At 39.5% G+C, this 25,413-nt stretch overlaps 1 protein-coding gene across 1 annotated transcript; it reads right to left on the bottom strand.

Moving 5' to 3' along the window:
- Positions 1-603: 603 nt before the first annotated feature.
- On the bottom strand, positions 604-25,047 carry LOC137255738 (vacuolar protein sorting-associated protein 41 homolog). Its single transcript, XM_067793238.1, has 26 exons — positions 25,007-25,047; positions 23,794-23,892; positions 22,302-22,394; positions 22,030-22,113; positions 21,315-21,389; positions 19,693-19,827; positions 19,301-19,423; positions 18,277-18,338; positions 17,514-17,595; positions 15,687-15,851; positions 15,101-15,233; positions 14,566-14,681; positions 13,698-13,754; positions 12,984-13,127; positions 12,271-12,363; positions 11,490-11,617; positions 10,628-10,675; positions 9,033-9,171; positions 8,128-8,178; positions 6,800-6,992; positions 6,085-6,225; positions 5,062-5,198; positions 4,373-4,472; positions 3,577-3,621; positions 2,326-2,402; positions 604-1,642 (listed from the first exon to the last, which is right to left on the bottom strand). Exons 1-26 carry the CDS (start codon positions 25,034-25,036, stop codon positions 1,577-1,579), a joined length of 2,616 nt encoding a protein of 871 aa, XP_067649339.1. The 5' UTR covers positions 25,037-25,047; the 3' UTR covers positions 604-1,576.
- Between the last annotated feature and the right edge of the window lie 366 nt (positions 25,048-25,413).

The following is a 25,413-nucleotide window of genomic DNA, read 5'->3' as shown; positions in this document are numbered from 1 at the left end:
TGAAGTATAGTGATGAAGTATTGTGATAAAGTAGTGATGAAGTGTTGCATTAAAGTCTTGTATTGAAGTGTAGTGAAGTATAGTGATGAAGTATGGAGATGAAGTGTAGTGATGAGGTGTTGTATTGAAGTGTAGTCATGAATTGAAATGAAGTATAGTGATGAAGTATTGTGAGATGTATAGTGGTGAAGAGTTGTGATGAAGTGTTCCAATGAAGTACAGTGATGAAGTGTTGTGAGAAAGTGTTGTGATGAAGTACATGTATGGTGATGGAGTGTTGTGACTAGGAGTATTGAAGCAATACAATGACAAAGTGGAGTGAGAGTGTTGGGTTTTACACGGCCTTTAGCAATATTCCCCTGATGTCACGGTGAGGAACATCAGAAACGGGCATCACAAATTGTACCCACATGGAGAATCAAACCTGGACCTTCAGAGTGAGAAGCAAACGGTTAACCATTGAGTTACCCAAAGACCCCTACTTGTAGTGATGATACGCAGTGACTGTGTAAGTAAGTAAGGAAGTATGAATACATCTGGTCTCCATTCTTGTTTGTTTTCAAGCATTTGCCCACAATGAGTAAACAATCAAGAACAGCAGGCTGATTATTATGTATTTATTCATGCATACAAATAATATTCATCAACATCATAATGATACATAATGCTCATGAAGGTTAGTCAGTCATGTCCCATGTTCTCCATAGGAAAATATATAGATGATCCAAAGAAAACCCTTTTGGTAACTCTCGATACTGGTCAAATGAACTTATCCCATCTTCATCACTGGCCCTCATGTATTTTTTCAAAGGATTAAAGATAAAAAGAAACCTTTTTTTATGACCCACGACTCAAAATGTTTCAAAGTACAATATGACCTGATTTATCCTCTGTGAAAAGACAAGAGGGACTGTGATAAGCCTTGGATGGTGCTGATGAAATTAAGACCATAAGGGATCTGTCATTAATTATCAGTAGAGGGTGAGGAAAAAGGGTAAGGGAGTGGAGCGGTGGAATTTGGGCAGGGTCATCTAAAATATTGGAACAAGGGGAGGGCAATAAAACATACTGAACATTACATAGTGAAAGTGCTTTTCTTTTCAATTTTACTGAGAAAGTGTAATAACAAATAGAACATTTGTTACTTTTTCATTTTGTTTTGGAAGGTTATTAAGAATATTTACAAAGGCAGTAGAGTGTGGCATTTGACAAAAAATGAACAAACAAAAAATACATTAATGAAATGTACTTTTGTTTCATAATGTTTGATGGTATTATATCAATTCTTATACACTGATTTGTTATTCAAACAAATCAAAGAATGATAAACACGAATGTGAAATCTGGATGGTTACCACCATTATGGTCTGTCTGAATGTAACAGGGAAATATATGCTATTTACCTACAACATATCACAGTGAAAACACATACTCCTGGTTTTGCAAAGAAAGTATCTCTTGTCTTTCAAGTTTTCAAGTTTGAAATATGTTTAAGTAACATTTTAGGTCAAAAACAATAAAAAGCTGACTAATTGCTTTGTCTGTAGCATTTAAATAAGTTATGAGGGATGTATGATCACTTCATGTAGTGTTCTCTGGAACCAGGGCCTCTTTTGTTACTGCTGCATATCTTACAATTTGTCTGAAAAAAGAGAAAATACATATTTAATGAATGCACTGAAAGAAAAAAATTATGTGAAAAAGAAAACTTGTGAGGGTATTCAAAGAACAATGCTGTGACATCAGAGTCAGGGGAGATAACTGCATAACTCTTTAGGAATACCACCAAGGAGAGCTTTGACTTAAATTAAAATTTTATTCACTTTCATTTTCTGTATGTGTCTGGGGTACTGGCAACCATAATCCAGACTGAATGTTCAGAACATAATTTAAATATTTAGTGAATGTACTAAAAGTAAATGCCATGTTAGTTTTTGTCACAACCACATGTAATGTTTCAGAATAAATATAAAAAAACTAAGAGCAGTTAGTAACACACAACAGGTTTGTACCTTGAACTAGTTGAAGAAAAAAACTAAACACTGAACTTTAACACAACATAAAAAATCAAATTAACACAAGACTGTTATTGGTACAACTGATCGACACAAATTCAAAAGGACAAATTGGAAGTTCAGTTCTACAAAGGGCCTTAAGGTTGAACCATAGGTTCATACTTGTTCATCAAGAGGAGAGCAACACCAGTCTTCTTGTATTCAAGTAAGCATTAATCTCAGGTATTATGTGTTCAAGATAAACACACTAATCACCATCTGCCCACCCTCTTGACTTATAACGTACAGCACATCCTACTGAGCTACTTACCGCCCTAGCAGGGAGACAGTCTTCATGGAATGCATGATGGCAGAAATATGCATTGACGTTACTTGCATACCGCAAATCTACAGGCAGAAAGAATTTTGAAGATCAGACATTTAAGCATACAGCTATTATAATAATATGTGCATTTATATTGCGCCAAACGAGGTGAATACTCATAGCACCAACAGTCAAAGCAGGCATATTATTACCCCGGATAACCCAAGCTGCCTGTTAGGTGCTAGAAGGTTATAGGTACATGACTTTATTCCACCGGGTACCCATTTTCTGCTGGGTGAACAGAGGCAATTTTGAACAAACTCACTTGCCTAGGGTGAGACCACATGTGTCATGTGCTTTGTTGTGGGGCAGGACTGAAGTCCTAAAAACTCTCAGGAGTTAAACTGCCGGTCACCCATCCAAGCACTGTCGATGCTTAACTTCACCTGATTGTGACCTGAGCTTTATGCACCGGGCCACACATTCATTATGATAGATGACATTTTACTGTTTAATCAAACCACTGACTTTATTAATGTCTTCACTCTCATCTTTCTGTGTTTATATATTTGTTGCCATAAGGGGCGGTGGGGTAGCCTAGTGGTTAAAGCATTTTCTCGTCATGCCAAAGACCTGGGTTTGATTCCCAACATGGGTACAATGTGTGAAGCCCAAATTCTGGTATTCCCCGCCGAGATATTGCTGGAATATTGCTGAAAAGCGGCATAAAACTAAACTCACTCACTCCTTGTTGCCATAAAATGTTGTTTTTTTAAGTGTGTGTGCGTGCATGCGTGCATGCGTTTTGAATTTCTCCACCTATAGTTAGCAATGTCCCAGTTACACAGTGTCTCAATACACATAAAGAGTAGTCTCTTACAAAATGCAGCAGAAGCTGGCAATATTACTGGCAAACAAGGATAAGTTCAGCATCGACCTGACAATTAACCTGTATTAGCATGTAAAATTGCTGCCCACTGGTGCTCGCTTTTGGAAGCGAAGGTTGTTTGTGATTACGTGTAGTGTGATGGATATAGCACATGAACTGTTGCAGCAGCTGCACATGGAATCAATTTCATCATCATGCACTGTACATGCACTAGACAACATCTGCTCTCCCTTTCACAAACCAAATAGGTTTGCTTATTGCCATGCACCACCTACTTCTCGTAAACAAGTTCTCTGTGCCAGGCCAGCTTATCCTTGTTTGCCAATAAGACCTTCACTACATTGTGCAGAAACACACTAAGTACCCACCATTCACAATGAGCTGCTGGTGGCAAATCGGACACACTTGTACATCTGTAAAGTGAAAAGCATCCTTTAGTTCCTTGTTGCCATTCACTCATATCAAGTCACACTCAAAGTCACAATAGTTTAAAGCAATGAGTACCAAAGCTTTTACAAACCATGAAAAATACCAACCTTCTTCAATATATTTGTATAGCACTGATATCCAGTTCAACTGCTCAAAGGTGGTTTTGTTTTGACTCAATCACATGGATGTCCACCTCAACGCCACTTCATATTTTTCAATCTCAACTCCCTGGGGAGTATACAACTCTTGTGCACCAAGTTAATGTGGCTTTCCCATCCTTGTGAGTTACCCACTCACAGCGGGCGAACTGGCATAAATAGCCATACTACTTTGTTCATGTTTACTGCATGGTGCTGTACCTGCAACTAGGTGTTTGCACAGATTCATGTGTCCACCATCTGGCCATAATTATACCCATGGATTTGTGGGTTAAGTGCAAAGGGTTGTGTACTGTACACTATGGGTTGTGACAATACTGAAAGAGTCTGCACTCAAAGTTGACTCCAAGGTTTTCACACCCAGTCACAATTGGCTTGATCCCGGCACCTCCAAACTTGCTGTATTACTAGCCTGACCTTAGACAGCTCACCCACCACGCCTTCCAATATAAAAGCAAACAAATATTTTTCACATATATTTGGAAAATATTTGGGACAGTAACTAATTCACATGGACTGAAGTAATTACTCCAGCATCAAATTATCAAATTATCAAATAGTCTGGTTCCTTACTCACCATCTACAAATACTCCTTTCTTCATTGTGCGGACCAGTCTGTCCATCAGGTTAAAGCTGTCAGCAACCAGTATCTTACGGCAACCCTCTCGGAGAGATATCTAAATAAAAGTACATGAAAAAATCATGTTAAATCAGGTCCACAAGTTCCTGTGTAAAACCACTAGTCCACAAAGCACACGATGACTGATGCACTTTATAAATGCATGTGTTATTAGTTAAAATGAAAAGCTGTTGTATAAGTCTCGCATGAAATCAAACTGAATCATTTGTGTAGACTAGACAAGATTATTAAAATCCTGCCATTTTCTGGCTGAAAGAGGGTATGCTCTCATAGAAAAACAGCAGCAACATGGCCGGCATTACAATGATGACTTGCAATTCAGCAGCTCACTCACAGACAACACCTTCCTTTAAACTGCCTACATGACTGATTGATTGGTTGGTTGGTTGACTGATTGACAAACTGCACTCTGCAACATTTCAGCTGAGTGGTGTTTGTAAATAATCAAGTCAGAACCAGGCAATCCAGTGATCAACAGCATGAGCATTGATCTCCGTAAATGGGATATGATGACATGTGTAAACCAAGTCAGCGAAGCTGACCACCCAATCCTGTTAGTTACAAGCATGAGTTGCTGAAGACCAATTCTACCCCAGACCTTCATGGGTAGGTGAAGACTGCACTACCTGTAGGTTGTAGTCCTGAAGGATCTTCACCAGTGAGTCCCGGAGTGACGGGATCTCCATGCCCTTCTCTATACGGCTGATAACCTTGATGGGGTCAATGTCAGCCCCCACGTTCTGCAGCAAAGCTGTTATAAACTCTGAAAAGATACAGTCACAATACTTTTCTCAGAAACACCACACATAACTAAACAAACATTTTTGTAAGTTGCTACTGTAATGTGAAAAGAGACATTCCGGAATAGTACACAGTAAACTACAGTTGCAACGAACTCAAGAGGTAAAATCTGCATAAAATATGCAATCATCGATAATATTTGGTTTGCATCGTTTAACAAATTTTGTGCACAAGTTTTTTGTGTTTTTTTATGTGTGCAAATTGCACTATATACATGATGCTGATTTTAAGGGGATCATCCATATTGTTCTGGGAGGTAGGGGGTCATCTAGTTTGTACAGATGTACTTGGCGTAGGGGGATGTGTGTCAGCAGTTTTGTACATTAAAATTATGCTTATGAAATATGGTAAAAGTGGCGTATGTGGGCATGGTCACTGATTTTGTACATGAACTGCAGGGGGTCTTTTACTTTGTACTGAAATTTAAATGGCGGTGAGGGTGGGGGCTATCACATTGTACATGTTTCTCCATTAAAGTCACCATTACCCACTAGCTAGACATTGTGAGCAATCTCTTACTAACTAATGGCTTGAGAAACTAATTGCAGGCAACTCTGACTTTACTAACTGTACATGCTCCTTCCTAAAAATCATCATTACCCACTAGCTAGACATTGTGAACGGTCCCTTAGTCAATAATGGTTTGTGTAACTAAGGGCAGGCAACTGTGACGTTACTAGTCAAGCCATGTGTAACCAAGGACAGGCAACTGTGACTAGTCAAGACATGTATAACTAAGAGCAGACGACTTTGACATTACTAATCCAGCCATGTGTAACTAAGGGCAGACAACTGTGACTTCATTAATCAAGCCATGTGTAACTAGGGGCATACATCTGTATACTGACTAGGTTTATCCATGGAGTAGTTGATTAGATCCTCCCACAGCTCCTCGTCCACCTGCTCCTTACAGAACTCGATGGCCTGGTTGACATCCTGCAACTCCGTCATGATCAGTGTCAGCGCCTGCCGCACATTACCCATACGTCCTGAAACACCGCAGGTTGACTCACATCACTCTCATATGACACATACCATGTAGAGGGTTCACTTTAATGAACAACTGTGCATTTGTGTTTTGGAGGACTACATTTGAATCTAAATGATCACTTTCTCTAATACAGCCTCCAAACAGGAACAGGTGGATTTGAACAATTCTTCATGCTAATCTGTTGAATATACTTGCTGTTCATGCAACAAAATGTCAGATTCACTTGTTCATGTTTGTTTGATATTCCAGCTATATGGTGTGAGTCGTAAATACTTAAGTCTTGACCACAAAACCTAGTGATCAACAGCATGAGCATTGATTTACAGAACTGGGGTACAATGACAATAGCGAACCTAGTCAGTGAGTCTAACAACCTGATCTCATTACAAGCCTTCTACAAGCATAGTTTGTGGAAGACCAATTCTAACTCAGATTTTCACTGGTAGCCATCGAAAGGGAAGGAAGATTAGCATGAGGATAAGAAAAGATTGTTAATGTAACCATCAAAAGAAATTCTAGCCTGAAATACCAGCTGCAAAGATTTTGATCTCTTGGTTTTAACAGGAGCCTACCTAGAAGAAACACCTGTTCCCTGACAAAGCTCCTCACTTCACATTCCTCCAGCGCCATCTGTAGGGGGTACGACTCACTACGTCGCAGAAAGGGGAGTAACTTTGGTCGGTCAAACTCAGCATACAGCTTCACCATCTTCCCATGATGTTCTTGTGCAGAGTTCATGTCCTTCTGAATCAGCTGATCAAGGTACTGAAGAAAGACAAGACACATCAAACTCAGAATTTGAATTGTCACATTGTCAAGCTGACAACACATTTTCTGACCCTTCAACTCAAAAAACAATAATGGTGACTCATGGACAGCTTGTGTAAGGTTGGGCCATTGTGGAACAAACACTCTTAGAAACACTAGAAACCCAAATGGTCATATGAACAAACTAAAAAGCCTCTAAATTTAGTAAAGCAAATATTTTCCAAATGCCACATAAAGGGTAAAGGTGCTCAAGGTAAATGCACTGGTATGGGAACATTTAAAGTCCATGGCTCGAGGGAGAGGAGGGGGATTGGGATTGTGGATCATCCACTTTGTTCTGTCAGCAATTTTGTACTTAAAAAGTATTTTAAAAATATTATTAAAATTATTGGAAAGGGGGTGTCATTTTGTGATTTTGTACATGATATACAAGGACTGGGGGGGTGAAGAGGACTTACTTAAATTTGAGAGGGGGGGGGTCCTTTCACACTGTACACGTTTCTCCATAAATATCATCAGCATCATCCCAATCCCCGATTGGGGATTTGGAGCAATGGGTACCAAAACTTTCCACAAACCATGAACAAAACCAACATTCTTCGATACATTTGTATAGCGCCGATATCCAGTTCAACTCCTCAAAGGAGCTTTTGGTTCCCCTCTGAAAAGCTCTGATCTAGTTTACCCATTGTAAAGCCTGACTGAATTCAAACATCATCCTAGGTTATCATGTCAATGTCCAGAGTTACATCCCTTCAATAGACCAGGATCTGCTGATTCTGGGGCCAAAACAAAGTGAGTGAGTGAGTGAGTGAGTTTGGTTTAACGCCGCTTTTAGCAATATTCCAGTGATATCACGGCGGGGGACACAAGAAAATGGGCTTCACACATTGTACCCATATGGGGAATCGAACCCGGGTTTTCGGCGTAACGAGCGAACGCTTTAACCATTAGGCTACCCCACCACCCTGCCAAAACAAAGATTTAACATAGGTTTGACTATACAACAGCCATGGTAAATATATTCTAACGGCACAACTTAAAGCTGCCATACAGTGATTTTACAAAAATATGTTGAAAAACACATTTAAACCTAAGCAGCATCTCCATTGTATTGAAAGCAATCACTCACCACATAGAGGTACCGTGGAGTCTTGTCCAGCTGTTGTACAACCTTTGACACCTGCAAACAAACACATGTTTATTATGTCTCCCAAGTTTTTATTCAGTCATGATACAACAGCAATCGACCACACGGAACTTTGTCAAGAGATTATATATTTTGAAAACCCCAGCTGTACTGAGTCACTCAAGCATAAGTGTATTGTAATACTTTGTGGAACAGTGACAATAAGGAATTATGTATGGAATAACAACTGTATCACACATTAATCCCTGTAGTCTGTAATACACGGAGAAAGGGGAATGCACATAAATCATGACAGCCCAAGGTTAATAGGAAATGCCCCTCAGGTAAAATTTGGGGGGATGAAGAAGCAGGGGTGAATGCCCTCACCCCACCTCTGTCTGGATCCACTGCATGCAGACCCATGAATGTCCAAGGGTAGAATAGGCCTTCAGCAACCCATGCTTGCCATAAAAGGTGACTATGCTTGTCGTAAGAGGCAACTAATGGGATCGGGTGGTCAGGCTCACTGACTTGGTTGATACATGTCATCAGTTCCCAATTGTGCAGATCAAAGCTCATGTTGTAACCATTGGATTGTCTGGTCCAGACTCGATTATTTACAGACCGCCGCCATATAGCTAGAATATTGCCGAGTGTGGCGTAAAACTAAAGTCACTCACTCACTCACTACCCCATGCAGTCCATACAACATCTAGCATATGTGGCATCTGTAGATTAACACAGTTTCAGCATCTATACAAATACAGTTCTCTTTCTCCTGCTTTCATGAATGTTTCAATGATCATTTCAGAACAAACGCACCCCATCCTCTGGATCTTCCAAAGCAGTAGCTTATCAATCAGGGTCTCACTACTGCTGTGAGATGAGACAGATTGAGGTCAACTCACCGGAACCTTGGCGACATTATCCAGCAGCATCTTGCATGCTTGGTCCTGGTCGAACTGCATGAGCTGTACAATCTTGTCACTGATGGAGTCAAACAGGTCATGCTTGTGGATCAGCTGGAACACGTCCTTGTGCTTCAACCTTGTCGGAAACATCACAAACACACTTAGAGATGTGAACAGTTAATGTTTGTTGTTTAATGCTGCAATCAACAATATTCAACCTGTAAGTTGTGGTCCACCCCATCTTGTTCGTCACCTGTTAGACAAACATGGGTTGCTGAGGTCACGCACCTCTATGAGGTGTGTGGTCTTGTTCATGGAGCTCACGTGACATGTCTGTTAACATTAAGCAACGGAGAGGTTGTGGATGGGTAACAATGTTTGGCAACTTGACTCCTGAGAGTTTCTAGGACTAAAGTCCTGCCCCACAGCGAAGCACATGCAATACTTGTGGTCTCACTTTAGGCATGTGAGTCTGTTCAAACTCGCCCCCGTTCACCAAGCAGAAGATGGATACCCAGTGGGACAAGTCATGTGACTATTAAGCTTCTAGTGGCTCACAGGCAGATTGGGTTATCCAGGGTAATAATAATACAAGTGTTAGCACTATGAGCTTTCACCAGTGAGTAGGGGCAGTATTATTCAGAAGTATATATACTTATACTAGTTAACTAGTCTGCAGTTAATCAGTGATAGACACTGTCAGGACAAGTCTGTAACTCTTGGGTCTTGCAACATGTATATTATACTGAGGACCTATTCTGTCTACTATCTGAGTTTGTGATGCAGAATATACCCAAAACCAAAATACACCAAAACTGGACAAAACTGTAATCAAATAATCAGGTTGTCTCTCACTGCCAGTTACACCCATAGTCTCAGACAATGGATTCAGGTATGGGTCCTGTATTACATTGTAAGGACAAAGTCACCGTGTTCTGTAACATGACTAGTTGAAAAATTAAAATGGTATTCAATTCCCAGAAATTGCAGGACTATTCGCTGCTAAATTGACATGTACATATATTGCACACACCATTGTATGTTTGCGTTGTCATCACTGGTGATGTCATTCACATGACACTGAGATGGAAAGTCGGAATGTAGTCACAAATTAGCAGTTCCAGATGCTCCCATGGGGACTAGGTGACGTCCTGATGATGACGACACTTCACTGCTGTATTCGATGTAAACGAGTGCAGACAGTAAAACCCTTTGGCCTACTTTTGTGTTTACAATGTCGATAAACAATGTGTTGGCCAACTGAGTAGTGTTTCTGAGCATTTGAAGCACAGGAATTCATCTGGAACTGACGGGGTCAGAATTATCTCCTAACTGTGATCAAAATTATTTCCATTGTTCAAGACTGTAATAAGAGTTATTCCTCTTGACCCACACGGTAATAGGAGTTATTGCCCTCGTTTCACATCATAATGAGAGTTAAAAATTGTTATCCTCTGTTCCTCAGAAAATAGAATTGCCCCTTTTGCCTCACTAATAAGAGTTACCCCTCTTGTTATAAACTGTAATAAGAGTTATTCCCCTTGTTCCACAGCACTACTAATCTTCACTGTATGTAGCATTATTGTACTTACCTTAGATAAATAGCCAAAGCTTTGTCAAAAGCCCTCTGGCATGCATATCTGAAAATGACAAAAAGGTTAAACTGATAGTCTAATTAAACTTGCACATCAACGCATTGCACCAAATAATGTTGTTTTTTTTTGTCATTTTGTGTTCGATAACAAAGCCAATCTTACACTGACAGCCATTAATGAATATCTTGACACTGAGAATGAGATGCACAATATACATGAATTAGAATGATGATGGCACACAGATCAGAGAGTAGCTCAATGTTTTATACCAACTAACAATAAAACCCTGTATTTATAATATTTTTCAATCCACTGCACTGTAAAGATTTATTAAAATGATAACATAAACCAGAATGCAAAAACAAAGATCAATCATAGTGAATGAGTGAGGCATTTGAGTGAGTGAGTGGGTGGGTGGGTGGGTGGGTGAGTGAGTGAGTGAGTGAGTGAGTGAGCAAGCATGGTTTTATGCCACTTTTAGCAATATTCCAGATATATCGTGGTAGGGAACACCAGAAATGGGCTTCGCACATTGTGCCAATGTGGGGAATCGAACCCGGATCTTCAGGATGATCAGTGAAAGTTTAACCATTAGGCTACCTCACAGTCCCTGATGCGTCTAAGAAAGCTATCATGTGTACTAGAATAGCCAAATGGTTCAGGTACTTGCTTGTCATGCCAGAAGACCATGTTCAGTTCCCTGCATGGGTAAGTGTGAAACCTGTTTCCTCGTGTGATATTAAACATTGCTAGAAGTGGCATATGACCATACTGGCTCTCTCAAACCAACTGTCTTCAATATCTAACATGCAAAGCCCCACAACTCTGTGCAACAAATGCAGTGAGACGGGGCACTTACAGTTGTCCGAGGCACTGTAGGAGATCCCAGTTGTTGCGGTCTCGGTCTAGTTTAGTCAAAACAGCATTGATGATTGTCTCTATACTGTATAAATCTTGAGGCCACTCTTTGATCAGCTGGTAGAACCTCTGTGAAAACAGATAAAATTTATCATCTAGTTCAAATCCAAATAAAAAAAAGTATTTATAGGAGTTCCCTCCCTTTGAAGAAATGGAACAAAACATGTCAGTGTTAACCTCATTGGTTTCAGATAAAATGTAAACAAGTTTAGAAAGACACAGCACCACCTGTGGGACCATTCATAATCTATGGCTAAGAGGGTGATGATGATGTCAAGTGAGGTCACCCATTTTGTTCTGGTGAGGCAGTGGGGTCTTGAATTTTGTACACATGTACTAGGGTGGGGGTCATCAATTTTGTACATAGAAATATTAAAAATTATGCTTAAAAATTATGGGGAGGGAGGGGGCATTGATTTTGAACCTGACATGCTTCGCAGGGTCACTTGCTTTGTACATAAATTTCAGAGGGGTCATTAGCATTGTACATGCTTCTCCAATTAAATCAAATCCAATTAAAACGCCAACCCTTCAAATTAAAGGCAGTGTTTAGTGAACAAAATTTCATCCAAATGTCTGTAAAAACTTTAACAAAAACCACAATGATGATTCTACAAAAACAGGTTCAGATACTTCAGAGGTCAGCAACAGGACATGAAGGAATCAGGAAGGCCAAGTCTGTTTATTGTTAGATGGCTGTTTTAGGTCTGACATTCTTTTACCTCTGTGTCCACCTGCAGGAACTCATTCAGTACCATCTCGTATATTGCTGGGTTCAGCTTGGGATCTCCACGGGGCAGGTATGTCGCTATAGCCTGCAGCATACAATGGCAGATGTACACAATAAAAATTTGTGTGATGTCGACCTGCCGTATGTATTTTCTTTCAGGTAAAGATGTCAGATATTCTGCTACGACTGCATACATTGGTGGTGTTCCTACCAGGTATAACCTACACCATACAATGTCAAGTAGTCTGTGTCCTTGATGTCCGAGACTATCTTAAAAATGGGAAAACAACTTAAGTCAATTAAATTATTCTGGTTTCCAGTTAAATATCACTCTATATTTTGTAGAAATATATGTGTAAAAGAGATACCAGTACCTTTTTATTGGACTAAATCCAAGCCTCAATGCCAGAGCTACAGACCAACATATTCTGTATCTTAACCAGCCAACAGGATACACTGCCTCAAGCGCCATCACAGACAGTAACATCTGACTTCATTATTCCCTAATGCTGGTGACATAGCAAGATAGACAAGAAAATGACTCATGTTAGCGTCTCACATTAGAGTCTCACACTGGCAGTCTGCCATTGATCATGTTCCAGCCATGGAGAACTTACCTGTACTTTTATGACAGTTGACAGAAACAATAATAAAATACAGTCGAGAAAGATTCTCCGCATCTTCTCAACAAAGACAGACACTCACCTTTAATTGATTTATTTTTGCGAACTTGTAGACTTCATCTTCCCACAATTCCTTCTTCTTTCCGAGGATCTTCACGCACAGTCTGCCGGCATCGTCATAGCAACGTTCCTCCAACAGATAGTTCAAATACGCACGACCGATGCCCTAAAATGACATTAATAATTTCCAGTGATATTTATGGATCCTTTTTCATTCTCAATTCCCTGGGAAGCCTATGAGGGTACAGACATGTTACCATCTCAGTCTACTGGTTACATGGCTAACACAGTGCCTTCAAGACACTCAAGAAAATCTCAGGAGCATTGGTATCCATCAAACGTCTCTCGGCCTCCAATGTTCTTCAACTTCATGCAATATTTCCCCCATGTCCCTTCCAAGATTCAACAGTTATACTGGAACTGGTTCTGTGGTTATAACTCACTGAGATACCATGTACGCTTTGGGTACAATGCACTTACGAGATCAAGTCTCTCATCTTATCCTGTTCAAGATTCATGCATCAGATGGTAAGAGTGAGCAAGTTTAGTTTTAAGCCACTTTTAACAATGTTTCATCAAATATCATGATGGGGAACACCAGAAATGAACTTCATACATTGTACCCATGCAGGGAATCGACCATGGGTCTTCATCATGATGAGCGAATGCTTTAACCACTAGGCTACCACACTGCCATCAGGCAGACGAGACCCCGTCGTCAGCTTCTAGTCCTCACCTCGTATGTGTGTTTCTTGAGTTCCTTACTGTGTTCCGATGCTGCTGCCATTGCTGCCTGCAGGCAGAAATTTGAGGTAAATATATTCACATTTCTTCTTTTCACAAATTTTACCTGAATAATATCTGTTTCAATAAATCACTACAGACATTTCCATCAATCTGCACAATTGGGAACTGATGACATGTGTCAACCAAGTCTGCGAGCCTGACCACCCGATCCTGTTACTCGCCTCTTACGACAAGCATAGTCGCCTCTCATGGCAAGCATGTGTTGCGCTGAAGGCTTATTCCACCCCGGGACATTCACAGGTCCATAATCATAGATTCAAAGAATGAATGTTATTTTATGCCACAGACTACAGAAGTTAGTAGTAGTTATCAGGAATTATCATATCAAGTCAATCAATGTACCCTGCTTTCAACATTTTCAATGATGCCCATTGGAAATGCCGAACTAAGTGAATTTGTTTGGTACTTCACGTTAGTAGTGTTTGGACTGTTGCCTAACTTCGGTAATCCTTCTTATGATCTAACACACATGCTTCAAACAATTCAAAATTAAAATTGAGGTGTTCAGTAAGATAAATAAGTTTTTCACTAGTTCCTCAGGGCCTATGGGTTGATGTACCTTCGGGCTCACGGAGCATAAACTAACACAGAGGATACATCAAACATTTGAAACATGCCCTGTCATTGCCATATACAGATGCAGAATTGCTGATGCAGCATTAAGCAATATTCAGTCACTGGACCAGGCAATCCAGTGATTGTGAGCAAGCATGGAACACCAAGATCTGTTCTACTCTAGGAATCCTGCAGCCAGACATGGGGTGCGAATAAACCCACAGCTGTACAAACTAGCATACCTCAAACTGCTCATGTTCCAACAACCAAGTGATGTGATCATCTTGGTCCCTTAGTCGCGCCAGAACGATGTCTTTAGGACTGACGATGTAGAACAAGTTCTCCTCCACTATACTCTCTGCACAAAACAACACAGAATTATTCCAATATTCTAATTTTCCTTCCCCTCGGGAGGAACAGCAGAACAGGGACAGTGACTTTCTAATGTATCTTTATTCAGTTATATTTGATACATGTTTTAAAAATCAAATGAAATGATTTTATAAGTTATTTCATAATGCTGTTGAAGGCTGTCTATTTTATTTTAGTACACAATTTGGATCTGGACACTCGAATCAACGAAATGAATATTAGAGAACATGCTGCCATTACGTTAGATTATGATTTATAATGTAAGGTTAGAATGTGAATAATGCTTTGATAATTAGCAAGAGACTTAAAAAAATTTGACTGATTTGCAAGATGTGAAGAGCCACACATACAGATTATTAAGATGGCACAAAGACTGATTACAAACAGACTGATGTATCTGCTTACCAAGATGGTAGTCATTGCACCTGTATTCCTGGAAGCCACGGATTGAAAGAGCATCGTTGGAGACTTCATCAAACCGGTTCATCCCTGGATCCAGCACTTGCAAGTGGGGTCGGTTGGACACCATACGGCCTCCCTAGAATACATTGAGTGAGTGAGTGAGTGAGTGAGTGAGTGAGTGAGTGAGTGAGTGAGTGAGTGAGTGAGTGAGTGAAGAAGGGGAGGGGAGATGTATGTGGCTGGGTGGGCGTACTTGTAAGGAACTGAATGTTGTTAGCAGCTTGATGCAATATCCCAGCAAAATTTCTGCTGCTGGTAAATAAACCAGTCTGGACCAGACAACCAAGTAATTGAATTCATGAGCATCAATCTATACAATTGGGATAAAATGACATGCATCAGCCTGTTGTGGCAAGTGAGGGTTGCTGAAAACCAGTTTTTAACACCACACTCAGCAATATTCCAGCTATATGGTCTGTAAATAATCATGTTTGGACCAAACAATCCAGTGATCAACAACATGCTCAGCATCAATGTAGGCTTTAAGATACGATGACAGAGCAGTTAGATTGTGAAAGTATTAACTCACCTCCTGGTGTGGATCGTCCTTCTCATACGATAGCACCACCACACTGTCGGCAAGTGGCGCGATTCCACAGACAAAAAACTCTGTCTTAAACATAGCAACAATCTCCACATATCTGTTTGGCAAATCCCTCGCATCTCGCTTCTCCTGTTCTCGAACCACACAAACCTGTAAATGAAGATGTCACGGCTCAGACTAAGACATACTTACTGTTACTATTTACCAACCTTCAGATTTCGATTGTTCTGTAATGTATCGACACAACTCGTTTCCATAATGAACCCAATTCAAACATCATGTCAGGACGCTTTTATTCAACTAGCACATTTTGTTCCACCTATGCTTCTCTCACGTACTCTCCGCCCTCCATGTTGCGCTCTTTGCACACATGAGTAATAATGATGATAATAATACATTTGTAAAGTGCCTAATGCCCATCCTACAGATGTTCAGTGGCGCTAATATAATGAAAAAACTGGAACATATATACAGAAAACAGAGAATGATTATTGACTGGAACACAGACAAAAACAGGTGATTTATAGGTTCCTTTAGTGGTTGTGTTTCTGAGGTTTAGGGAAGCAAATCCCTGAGTTGTGGGCTGACTAAAGAGAAGGCGCTTTTGAAAAGTCCACTTAGTGATTATAACTTATCATCTTATTATTGTTACAGGTTTTTGGGCCTAGATTTTCGGAGCTGTCGTAGCACTAAGAGAGCTTCATAAATCTAGGCCCTGGTTCCAAACACCAAAAAAAATCTTCTATCTTCACTTTCTAACATTTGAAACAGTTCATGAATGGTCCCCAAATTTTTTCAGAATTCAGGAACATAATGTAATTTTCTGAATAAAATTGATATTTTATACTTATCTGTTTCTGGCGGATAATGTAAGCAATTAAGCATGAGTCAGGATAAGGGAAAAGATTAATTAATTTTCTTAATAAAACTGATATTTTATACTTATCCCGACTCATGGCAAAAGCCCACCTAGCCGCCCCTCACAGACACGCTGAATTCTCACATTCTCGTGTCGGGCGATAGGGAGAGAGTAAAGTATCGTGGCGGTCAGCTGACCATATGGAAAAAGGGAGGTAATACTGGGGTCAGTGTGATTTTATGTCTGCTTCTTTTAGAAGGGCACTTCAAGGGATTTCAGGTGTTCCACTACCTTCGCCAGGAAGAGGAGAATAAGCAATTAAGCATGAGTCAGGATAAGGAAAAATATGTGTTCTCTCCACAATTTAACCGTTGAATTGGCAGTCATTGAAGTGTTTCTAAATAGGGCAACAACTGTCATGTTAAGATGAAGATTGGAATTTTAATTATATTAATGACAACAACGTGAAGTGAAATGGGCTTCAACATCATACTTGAAAATCTGACGGTGTGCATGCATGTGTACGTGTGGCTGATCACTGAAATACCATGCTGCAGTTGTGCATGAATGCCTTTATCAGAAAAATTATACTGACTCCAAGCCGACCAGTTCCTGTTGTAGCCATTAATGCCAAGTGCCAGGCAGGGAACAACACGTACCATATTTTCACGTCTTTTATTATGACATGGCCAGGAATTGAACCTGCAACATTCCGCTGCCTTGGAACCATGGGGGTGCTTTTGAAGACAAAAACTCTTAAGAGGATGAACACAAAATCTTAGCAAACAAAAACCCTCAATTTGTTTTCAGTTCCAAATTAAAGCAAAAGGATTCTCGTATATCAAGCTTCATCATTCTGAAATACAAATGTTTACAATCCTCACCAATGAATACTGATAAAACTTGGAGCTTTCACTTTTAAAGAGTATCCTGATTATCTGAAAACAACGTACCTTGACCAGGTCACCCCAGCCGAGGAGCAGCGTGTGGTCATCCTTCCAGAACAGACTGCAGCAATACAGCTCCGGACGGTGACTGAAACAAGGTCAAGGTTGATTGGTTAAAAATGGCTGCCTATTTTGAAGTGACTTTTCTCATCAATGACAGTAAAATATACTGTTTGACATAGGTAGGGATTTACCCAACAGGTTTAGAGGCCCATGTTTGGCACACAACTGAATTAAAATGATCCATGGGAAGGGTTGGGAGCACATTCCCAGTATCTCCTCACAGGAATACAGTGGGAACAAAGCAGGGGAGCTGTTCTTGAAGGTTTCTCATTGACAGACAAGTGATACAGGACTGAAAACCAATTTTAACCAGTTCTTCAAAATAGAGGACTTAGTCTAAATGGGTCTTTAAAAAGAAAACAGGAAATACAGAACTGGATGTCGTTGTCTAAAACAACCTCAGCTCTAAGGTCCCATACTTTAACATAAGCAATCTTAGTGCTAAGATTGTTTTGTACAACACCTCGGGAAATGTTTCTAACCCGCTCCCTGGAGCCACACAAAATACACCGAGAACCTCTTCTCACTACAATACAAGCAGCAGAGAGCAAAGGACCTATTCTGACCTGGTTTTCACCAAGATACAAGCAGCAGAGACCTTAGGACCTATTCCGACATACAGACACACGGACATTTCTGAATATTTCTATCCTAAAGAATTTAACTCAGGAATGTTGAATATTGGGCTGCTGTGTTGTTGTTCTACCTGTGACCTTTATCAATGTGAGTGATTCTTTTCCTGGACGTCATGTCAAAAATCTTCACACTCTGAAACAGAAATTCACAGATACACACTGATCTAAGCCTGTTGGGGTAACTGACATAAAAATAAATGTCACATTAGACAGTTAAAGCCCTTTTGTGAAGGAGCTATACTATGGTACTGTCACACTGGGATCGTATCTGAGACCAATCTGTGATTCGAACACATGATCTGAAGATCCTGGCAGCAAAGGGAATTATCTCTGTAGAATGACTAGCAGTGCCACAGATCATTGAGCAATGTATGAGGTGGGTTTTTACACCACTTTTAGCAATATTCCAGCAATATCATGGCAAGGAACACCAGCAATGGGTTTCACACATTGTACCCAAGTGGGAATCAAAACCAAGCCTTCAGTGTGATGAGCAAACACTTTAACCCCACCAACCCTGAGTACTAAATGATAGCCATTGAATGTGACAGTTCTGTGACAAATCCAAAGAACAAGAGGACCCATTTTGTACAACAATGTACTAACTGAACAATATATATAAAAATGCTTGATAAAATGGGTCACTGGGAATCCAAAGAACAAGAGGACCCATTTTGTAAAACAATGTACTAATCAAACAATATATATAAAAATGCTAGATAAAATGGGTCATTGGGTAAGAATATAACTGCATTACAGGTCTACTTTCAACATCCACTTTCTCAGATAACTTACATGTATGGATTGATGTTCTTTTTAAATGTTTTTAAACAGAACATATTTTGCAGCAAAAACATTCCCCAAATCATATTCATAAAATCTAATGCAAAGGAGCCCAGAGATTTTCTTCAGTTAACTGAGGTAAACTAGACTTGCCATATCTATATATGGGCCGCACTGGGTATATCTGTTCCACAGCAACAAAGTAACCACACCCAGCAACCCAAATCCTACAGCCAGCAAAAGTTGTTCAGGGCAGAAACATTCTAACTTGCAATCACAACAACATACATGGTTGTTGTGGCCTCCACATACCCTGTCATTAGACCATGCAATGAAGTCTCCTCGCCACTTGATGTTCCTGATGGGACCTTCACCCTGGTGTAGAGGGGTCATCTTGTGTCGACTGAACAATCCTCCTCGTTCATTCAGAATCAGCTGTGAGTGAAAATAATTACCTTTTCACTCTCTGAAAGCAGCTTCAAAGTTCACTCACTCACTCACTCACTCACTCACTCACTCCACTTGTCAACTGAACTTTAGAAATCTATATAACCCTACAGGGGTACTCACTTAAAATTTAAATGAATGATCAACAATGTAGCACATATATTTTAAACAATTCTCTAATTACTTATAATCACCGTTTATTTCAATTATCTATCAATTTTCGTTCTTTTCTTTTCACTCCAAACAACAAAGATCACCTTCTCATCTCCGGTGACGAACAGTCTCCCTCGCCCTGGCTTACTAAAGTGCGGATCAAGAGCAACGGCCTTGACAGGTCTATCAAAGGTCACACACTGGTTGTTTTCAGAAGCATATAGACCAGATATCATCACCTGTTCAAAGAAAATGTTCAGGCATCTCAAATCATATCCATGATCCTTCTATAATGACCTCTTTGGTTTGTGTTCACGTGATAATATTTCTTCTCAGACAGTTCTTCTCTTCTCTGAATGACAGCCGACAATATTGTTCCCTGTCTAACAATATTGCAGATCTGTCTGACAACAATGTTCCTGTATGATGACAGCTCTATGTGACAAGATGGTTACCTACATGACAATTACAGCTCAGTCTGACTACAATGCTGTTAATCTGATAGATCTGACAATATTCACATTGGTTGTATTTCTGAAATGACAGCTCTATCAGACAATAATGTTCATGTATGACAATGACAGTTACATAACAACGTTCTTGGCTAACAAAGACAGCTCTATCTGACAATGTTCTTGTCTGACAAAGACAGCTCTATCAAACAGTGTTCTTGTCTGGCAATGACAGATCTATCCGACAACAACATTCCTGTCTGACAAGGACAGCTCTATCAGACAATGTTCTTGTCTGACAAGGACAGCTCTGTCAGACAACATTCTTGTCTGACAAAGACAGTTCTATTAGACAATGTTCCTGTCTGAAAAAAAACAGCTCTATCAGACAATGTTCTTGTCTGACAAAGACAGCTCTGTCAGACAGTGTTCTTGTCTGGCAATGACAGATCTATCTGACAACAACATTCCTGTCTGACAAAGACAGCTCTATCAGACAATGTTCTTGTTTGGCAATGACAGATCTATCCGACAACAACATTCCTGTCTGACAAAGACAGCTCTATCAGACAATGTTCTTGTCTGACAAGGACAGCTCTGTCAGACAACATTCCTGTCTGACAAAGACAGCTCTATTAGACAATGTTCCTGTCTGAAAAAAACCAGCTCTATTAGACAATGTTCTTGTCTGACAATGACAGCTCTATCAGACAACATTCTTGTCTGACAAAGACAGCTCTGTCAGACAGTGTTCTTGTCTGGCAATGACAGATCTATCTGACAACAACATTCCTGTCTGACAAAGACAGCTCTATCAGACAATGTTCTTGTTTGGCAATGACAGATCTATCCGACAACAACATTCCTGTCTGACAAAGACAGCTCTATCAGACAATGTTCTTGTCTGACAAGGACAGCTCTGTCAGACAACATTCCTGTCTGACAAAGACAGCTCTATTAGACAATGTTCTTGTCTGACAATGACAGCTCTATCAGACAACATTCTTGTCTGACAAAGACAGCTCTGTCAGACAGTGTTCTTGTCTGGCAATGACAGATCTATCTGACAACAACATTCCTGTCTGACAAAGACAGCTCTATCAGACAATGTTCTTGTCTGACAATGACAGATCCATCAGACAACATTCCTGTCTGACAAAGACAGCTCTATCAGACAACAACGTTCCTGTCTGACAAAGATAACTCTTTATGACACCAATGGTCACTTGCTGACAGTTTGATCTCCACAATGTCTGACAATGTTCTGTTTTTACCTTGCCATCGTCCGAGCAGCTGGCAACATAGTCCCCCTTGTCGTCAATGCTGATCTGGTTGATTGTTGTTGTGTGCTGGATAGGAGGATATACAACAACAAATAACAAATCTATCTACATTGGTCAATGTTCACTTCTCAGTCCTCCATTCTAGTCTTATGGGGGAAGTCTGGCACTATTTTGTAGCGTGCTATCTTCTTAAAAATTGAATTTCACTGACTAAGAATATCAAAATATACATCTTAATTCAAAATAACTGTTTGAGAAGAACTTTGGTACGAAAATGTCCTTTCTATGTGAATTCCTTGTTCATACTATACATATTCTGCAAATAAAGTGTAAATGAGCTTCTCTTCCATTTTGATTGCCCAGCTAGTATAATATCTATTATATGGTCTCTGTTCAGGGTCACATTATAGACTGGGCATATAGATTAGTGTTGATTTCTATGGATCATACAAGGGTTGCTTTATTTATATGTAGCGATATACAGTATCTGATATATGCAAACATAAGAATGACACATATCACCAAAGTGAGCCATGACACCACAAAATCTGTGGATGTACAAACAATTCTCAACCGCCGACAAAGGCACTTTTTATGAAATAAGCTTTAAAAGGGCAAACAGTCACATCAATTAGCTAATAAGTAGTAGCTAACATTGCAAAGTCACTGACAGTCATAAGACTGTGTCATTAAGAGTGAGACATACTGCATTAAGTTCCTTGCTCTTGATATCATTGCCGCTGTGGTCAAGGATGTGAATCACTCCCCAGTGAGTCCCTAGAGCCAAGAACTGCAAAAGATGGAGTTACATCATGAAATACATGTCTACTTTAAAAAAAACACAATGTTACCAAAGTGTATTGAACTGTCCAAAATGGTGAATATTATTGAATATTTGGGAGTGAGAACAACTTTGGCTGCAGATCTGGTGCTGATGAGAACTGGATCATTATTACCTGGTGAACATGTATTGTCTACCTTTGGATGTACAGCCATGCAACTGGCTGCATCTTTATTGAATATCCCTGTCAGATCGTTGCCAATTCTCTCATACTTCAGCTTGGGTTCAACCTGTACAAAGGGAAACATTAGGTCAGGAACAATGCACAATACTAGCAGTTTTAAGCACCTGAAAATGATTGAGTGGGTGAGTTATGGCAAGAAAGTGGATGTGTGGCCATGTTAGGTTGCTCAATAAGAGGTTTTCTTCACAGTCTGCCTTCGCTTGCCTGGTATAAAGGTAATGTGCATCATGACCATATTTTCGATATTCCTAAGTTAGTTGTGAATGAAATTTGAGTGGTCACTGGTCCAAGGATTGGGGCAATACTAATCTGGTGGGAAAAGGGAGGCAACTCATACATGAATGATCTTTTACATTCGTTTAATGGGAACTGCAAGCGATTTTATAGGGCCGTCTCCTATTCTCACGGGTTTCCTATTCTCGCAGTAAACACCCATTCTGCCGAGACCGCCGATGTGTGATACTTAGCGGTTGTTTACATCATTAACCAGTAACCAGGAAGTGACCCAAGTCTGTGAATTATCAAAATTTTGCAATGTAACGAATATTCGTGAGTTTTAACCAACTTGGAAAAATCGTAACTTTCCCCCATCCTTCACGATAAGATTCCCCTTAATTACACGTAATAACGTTACTTTCTCGTTGTACCGCGAGAATAGGAGACGCCTCGAAAAGTCAGCAACGAACGACCATATTTTTCATCGAGCTCAAGTGAGATAATTCACTTGATGGATCAAGCAGTTGATAGATGCAGAGGTTAGAGGGGGGATCTCTTCATTTAAAAAAAACAAGCATACATATGAAAAGAACTGTTTATATTATTTTTTCAGTTGATATTCATAAGTACCGCGAGAATAGGAGATGCCAGTATAAATGTTCCATATCATTTGAATAGAAGGAGAAAATAAAATAGGAGAAGGAGAAGGTAAAATAATACTAATCTGGTACCAGAAAAAAAATCAATAATGCATAAATAAATGAACTTAATGTCTAATGCTGTCATTACCCCTGTCATCTGTAACCCAGTGCTCGACCCATCAAACAAGTGATTGAAAGCATGAGCAACATTTTAATTTCCATGTCCCTGAGGTGTGATAAGTGTCAGCTGAGGATATCGTTTTAGGTTTTTCTTATGCCAACATAACACATTTGGACAAAGATTTCTTCAGACTGCAAGATGTTTACACAGATGAATTTTTATATTTCTTAAAATCAGTAGAATAATTGCTTTGCAATCATGTTTATTTCATATGTTAAAATATGACTCTATATATACATGTAACATAACTTGCTTAATGACATTCACATATTTTGGGGAATACCTCTAAAATTCACTGGAATCGACAAAACAGCAGATCCTTAAACAGCTAACATTGCAGGCACTTCGACCATTTTCTAAGACACGTTAGATTTATATTTTGGTGGTTCGCAGATAATTAGCATTACCGAATCTTCATCATCATCTTCATCATCATCGTCATCATCATCATCGTCGTCGTCATCATCTTCATCATAATCAGCAACCGTTTCAACCTTCTCAACCTTCTGTAAACACACATTTGTTTGTTGCAAAATGATAAGCATAAGGGCACACAACTATTGAGGTTCCTCAATTGTTACTTATCAAATGATAAAAATGTACTAATGTTAAAGTTATAACTCACTGGAATCAGGTAATGTAAACAAAGGTATCTTATTTGTATGCTGATAACTGAATGGTGTGAAATTTCAGTTCACTTTGCAGCTGCAGACAAAAAATGCCAAGGATAGCATAGGTAAACTGCAAACTCTATGACATGTTTGGTGGTTTGTTGTTGAGCAATCAGTAAAATTCCAATGTGGTGGTGCTCTGAAAATAATTGTGTCTGGATCAAACAATACATTGATCAATATGCATAAGTCTCCATAACCGTCATGTTTACCTACACTGGCAAAAGACCAATGCAAGTAAAGTATTCGTACAGTTTGTGCATGAAGTTCCATCAGTTTTACGAACATGTGTCCCTGTTTCTAAAATGCCTAATGGTAAGAGTTCCTACCATTCCCCCATCATAAATAATATTATAAATTGATATATACTAGAATTACTACCAAAGCCTGGCACAACAATTACTAGAGAACTCACAAAAATAGCTAAATGCCCCCAAATTAAATTAAGAACAATATGTATATAGCGTTGAGCTGCCTAGCAGTAACTCCATTAATCTATCGAAGAAAGAGTATGGGGAAACGGAAGCAACTCTTTCCTGTCTCATTTTTCAATTGAGTTTGTAGTGCTAGGCGAGTACTGGGCATATGGACAAGAATGCACTTTACAGAATTCAGCCATATGCAAAGACTAGTTCGTGACTGACACGCATGACAACTTGGAAGCTCTCTTTTCTAACGTCTGACCTTAGCGATCTAATGATCCTAGCTCTATGACGATCCTAATATATGGGAGTTACGGCAGAACTACGATAGCTTTGTGCATGCGGCCTCTGATTTCCGGTTTCTGTCAAATTAAGTAAGTTTCAAGTTCGGCTATAAAGAATCGAGTAGTTTCAAATATTTCCAAAAGCACACGTCTCCGTTGCTGATCTTAGACACGTTCTGTCAATACTGTAAAAGTCAATGTCGGCGAATTAGAAAAAAAATTAAGCCATGAAAACAATCATACCCCTAATTCTGCTTCTGAGGGAGTCGCCATTTTGAATAAGATGTATCACATGACACAAATTATTTTTGTTTACGTTTTGTCTTCTGGGTGTAATAAAGTTTTATTTCCATTGAATTCATGGGAGTGCATAGTATCACCTACGATCCAGTAACTATTTGTGTAGGAAGTTTATATTATTCAAAGTATATATCAAAATTTAGGGAACTATATCCTGCAATGTGAGAAGTTATTATACCATGACAGCTTGCAGCTGTAAAGTATCTTTTTTTACAAATAGCCGTGGAGTGGGTGCCATTTATGATAGCAAAATATGTTATTTACATTAATTTATGGTTGTATTTGTAAGATATAACTGACTTAAACCTATGTTTCCATCTCTACTGAATTTTCAAATGCTATTCAAGCGA

This window comes from Haliotis asinina, chromosome 11 (genome assembly GCF_037392515.1).
Source record: "Haliotis asinina isolate JCU_RB_2024 chromosome 11, JCU_Hal_asi_v2, whole genome shotgun sequence".
Classification (NCBI taxonomy): Eukaryota; Metazoa; Mollusca; class Gastropoda; order Lepetellida; family Haliotidae; genus Haliotis; species Haliotis asinina.
This window is presented reverse-complemented; position numbering and strand designations above follow the sequence as displayed.

Excerpts from the sequence above, each read along its gene's own strand:
- LOC137255738 (XM_067793238.1), bottom strand. The coding sequence starts at position 25,036 with ATGGCGACTCCCTCAGAAGCAGAATTAGGG. Across the intron at positions 13,128-13,697 it reads TCAAGAAACACACATACGAG|GGCATCGGTCGTGCGTATTT; the intron begins GTGAGGACTAGA and ends ATGTCATTTTAG. Across the intron at positions 5,199-6,084 it reads CTACTCCATGGATAAACCTA|AGTTTATAACAGCTTTGCTG; the intron begins GTCAGTATACAG and ends GTATCTTTTCAG.